General features: G+C 41.2%; 1 protein-coding gene across 1 annotated transcript; it reads left to right on the top strand.

Annotated features, from left to right (window-relative positions):
- Positions 1-34: 34 nt before the first annotated feature.
- LOC108033566 (uncharacterized) lies at positions 35-600 on the top strand. The gene is made up of 2 exons (XM_017107911.3): positions 35-153; positions 212-600. Exons 1-2 carry the CDS (start codon positions 69-71, stop codon positions 427-429), a joined length of 303 nt encoding a protein of 100 aa, XP_016963400.1. The 5' UTR covers positions 35-68; the 3' UTR covers positions 430-600.
- Positions 601-4,314: the final 3,714 nt, after the last annotated feature.

The raw sequence follows: 4,314 nt of genomic DNA, 5'->3' as shown, positions 1-4,314 counted from the left end.
TGTAAATTTCCTTTAGTCACCGCAAGTTAAACTAATATGACGGGTTTCTTTTAACTCCACCAGTTGAGATGTTCATCTTTAACAAACTGTTCTTTCTTTCAATAAGCCTCGTCAATATGAATCTCGGTATTCTCGCTGACTCACTGAAAAACAGTAAGTGGATTTTTAAAGCTAGGAATTGCACTCATTTCCTAATATATCACACAAATAGAGTTCTGCAAGCCCAGTGAAGTAAAAGAACTTTGCTTGGAGAAAAACACTTGGGCCTTTGACCAGAAAACTAAAACATGCAATCCTGTGATTCGGACCAAAGAACCGTGCGGCTTCTTTAATAACGAAAAGGCTTGCGAGGACTTCTGCTTGAAAAAAGAAAAAAAGGGTTTTGTAGAAGAACGCTTGCAAAGCATGGAAAAGAATAGAAAACGTTGAAAAGGACGAATCTGGAAAGAAACTTGGCACCAAGAATATAGCCTGGCATGGGCAGCAGGCGTATATGTCCCCCGAGAACATTGAAAATGTATTTTAAAAACACTTCGTTATCAATTGTGGCATTTTCTTTAATTTTTAATACTTTTCAAAGCAAATAAAATAACATGTCTGCAGCTCGGGACACTTTTTTATGTGGTGCGTCCTTATAAAACTAGATTTCTAAGATCAAAATAAATGCAACTAAATATTCCCCTATTCCCCTATTCTATCTTTTCTGCTGTTCTTTTTAATATACTTTGATTAAATTACAATTTAAGCTAAATGTTAAAAATAGGTACAATGGTACACAAGAATAGGATTCAATTTATTTATTTTTAGAAATTCCCCGAAGCTTAATGTAAGAAAACGCTGATGGCTATACCTCTAGGGGAGTATTAGGCATGTTTCGAGGAGCACATAAAACGATGGTATAAGTGTATTTTATTACTTTAAAGCGGATGAACTTCATTTAGAAAAAAAGTAAAGAATTTTTATTTTACAAACAAATTTACCTTACTTTCTGACCAAAAAAATTCAGTTTTCATAGGCAGAGCAAAGATATAGACTACTCGAATTGGCGCGTAGATAGGAATTCTCATTGGCATGAGCTTGCCGTATGAAGTTCATCAAGCAGCTTCACTGGAGCATGTGTCCTTGGCCGAGCATTGTCCTTTGCCTTGTTTGTTGTCTGGTTTGCAACTGCCGCTAATGAAACATACTTCTGGCACTTTATTTCATTTGCTCTCTCGCCTCGCCCTAACAATCTGCCCCTGCCAATCCCCTCGCAGCATTTAGCTCATTTTCGCCGGCTTGGCTCAAGTTTTTGTGTCCTTGGTTTTATTAGATTTTATTTGCTCAGGCTTTATTTGTCTTCTGCCGTCGTTTTCCTTCTTGCCAGCATTAAGTGTCCAATTTTAGTTCGCCGGGGTATTTTTGGGGTGATAATATTTTGTTACTCATCAGTTGACAGATAGTATTTAATTTCTACAACTTAAGATGTGAATCTAAAATTTCTGCCATTTAAAATAAGTTTCTAACAAAAACCCATACTCATTTTACCAACTTTTCTTTTTTATAAATCTATGATTATTTTATTTTATTTATTTTTTTGATTTTCCATTGCGTTTAAGTCAGGGGAAGTTAAGTATGGGAAGAACAAAACAACGAAATACTGCACTTTAAATAGTTTTAAGAGCTGTACGTTTTTGCAATTCCTTTCTGGCAGTTCGTGTTAGTAGCTAGCTATTTTAAGTGCCATAGAAAATGTATGTTTATTTAAGTAATTTGAGAATAGGGTATACAACAGGGTAGAAAAGGCGCGGTCCTGGCTTAAGCTACTCCTTTTTCTGTTGGCCGGGTTTCTTTTGTGCTCTGCTTTCGCTTGCCACAGCAGAATCCTTGTTGCTGGCTGCCGCTCCTGTTCTATTTGCTTTGGCCTTTGTTAGTTTGTTTTGCGCAGAAAACTTTGCTCAGCCAGCTGGCCACATATGCCCAGCATCCTCATTTGGCTCCTTCACGTTTTTTACACTCACATATTTTTTTTAGCAAATTCGTCAAGTTTGCAAACACAAATTATGACAATTAAGTTGACTGCTGACTTGTTTGAGCCCGTCGTCTGTAAACTTTGCCTGCAATTTAAAAAAGTCGCCAAATTGCATTAAATTCCTGTCGAAACCGGTGACAGCAAATTCAATTAGGCGGGCAGGGCACAGGAAAAAAGCACCCGTTTGACATTCCGGATCGAGCTTAATTTTCGTTTTAATCTCCATGCATTTGCAGTGCGCGAGGAGCAAAGTTTGGCGCTGCTGCCAGGGCGCCAGAGCGCCAGAGCTCACGCAGAGTTCGTCCTCGGGGCACGGAGGTGTTAAAGGTGGCCTGCACCCACAATTGTTCAGTAGATTAGCAAGTTGGCAGCAAAAGTTTGCAGCCCGCTCAAATGCCACTTTCACGGCTGCTGACACACTTGAGTTGGATTGCGCTTTCTGCCCCTGGCCCCCATTTCCGCTTTCTTTTTGTCATTGGGGGAATTTTATGAATTTTCTTATCAATTCAAAAGGCGAGAAACGGCAGAAATTTACGTGCTCAAAGTGGCAAGTTGTCACAACGACAAGCCAATCTATATGGGTGGCCCAGTGTGTGTGTGCGTCAGCCAACTTTTTGCTCCTTTTCGCCCCGTTGCTGCAGCAGCACCACATCGCTGTCTCAATTTGTCATTGAAGTTGCCGCTGTGCTGCCGATAAGAAAGTTTTCACCTGATATAAGCAAATGCGGCTATTGATGGTAAATGTTGGCAGTTAGTCTTCTCCCCGACTCTGTGCTGTTTTCAAGATTTAAATTGAATTTCCAAGATTTCTTTAAAGACCTTCACCCAGAGTTTTGAGGTCTTTAACGAGAAGAAGTCGCAGATGATTTCCCCTGGAAAAATGGAAGTGCTTTGTCACCATTCACTCAAAGCACTCTGCCAATTAAACTTAAATGTAATTGCCTTAAAGTTGGAATGAGTTTTCCAGAGTTTTTGAGAGAACTAGCAGAAGATTGATTTTATCTGTGGCTTAAGACCTTTAAATCTAGTTAACAAGTTTTATGCATTTTAATAGACCATTAGGTGTACTCATATGTACAAAAAGAGGAATTCATGCTAATGCTTGTGAAAACAAATACAAAACGCTTTGTCACCATTTAGGCCAGTGCTTGCCGCCAATTAAACTTATCAACGATTACGCTTTATCTGAATTAGGGGCACACGTGGACGACACGCAACTGTCCGCCGGAAGTGGGGAAAATGCCCAGCGAGGGCATGGGGAAATGGAAAATGTTTGCCGCCAAAGGGAGCCGCAGACACCGAAGTGCGTAAGGCAACACTCCTGTGGCGGAGCGTGCTACATAATTAAAGGGCGGGCTCTAGGTGGCAAGAGCGTGAAAATAAGGCGAAAGACAAACTATAAAATAAACCAACAGCGCCGGCAAATGCGAGGCGCCAAATATCACAGGAGCAGCGGCACTCGAGGGCATAAAAGTGTTTTTATTACCTGGTTCAGAGGAAGCCGGAGCACTAGGAAATCCTAGTCTTGCGTGGCGCGACCTGAATAATAGCCAGTGCGGCTCATTGTCCTTTTCCGGTAATAATTTCGCATTTACCCCCGGCACGGTGGCAACCTAACACGTTTGTTCTGCTGGCTGCCCGGCTAAATTAGCTGTGACAGCCGCGTGGCAAAAGGCGCTGCATGCCCATGTCCATGTCTTGCGTTCTTCGTCCTTCGTCCTTGGCTGCGGGGAGGACTCTTCGGCGGCTTGAGACATACCTCAGGCGACTCCGAGCGACCACGTTATCATTTATAATGAGTTAATTACATTAAATACGCATGTACCATGGCCTGCTGAACATGGCGCACAATTAAATGTGACCCTGGCCAAAGGAGCGTCACCGGCTATAACAACAAAGGATAACGTGGCCATACCTCTGCAGGCGCCTCTGTGTAGGAGGGCTCTACGCTTTAAGCAGTCGTTGCGTTTAATGGCTGCTTTGGGGTTTATTAGCAGCTGATTGTGAGCGTAATTACATCTGCCATTGCTGCTCGAATAGTGCGGCATAATTGCAGGCAAAAAGAGAAACACAGGAAAAACTTTAGAGGAAAACAGGCAGTAAATAAATATAACTCTTGGATTTAACTCATCAGAACGTAATGTACATGATAAGGATATGAATTTATCTTCTGTGCTCTTCTTACTTATCTTGATTTCAAGTATGCACAAAAAATTGGTTTAACATTTGGATATTAACAAGAAAGGAAGTTAACTTCGGCAAGCCGAAGTTTGTATACCCTTGCAGTTACAAAAAATTATCAA

The sequence above is a fragment of the Drosophila biarmipes genome, chromosome 2L, assembly GCF_025231255.1.
Source record: "Drosophila biarmipes strain raj3 chromosome 2L, RU_DBia_V1.1, whole genome shotgun sequence".
NCBI lineage: Eukaryota > Metazoa > Arthropoda > Insecta > Diptera > Drosophilidae > Drosophila > Drosophila biarmipes.
Note: the sequence above shows the minus strand (reverse complement) of the source record. Positions and strands in the feature narration are given on the sequence as shown.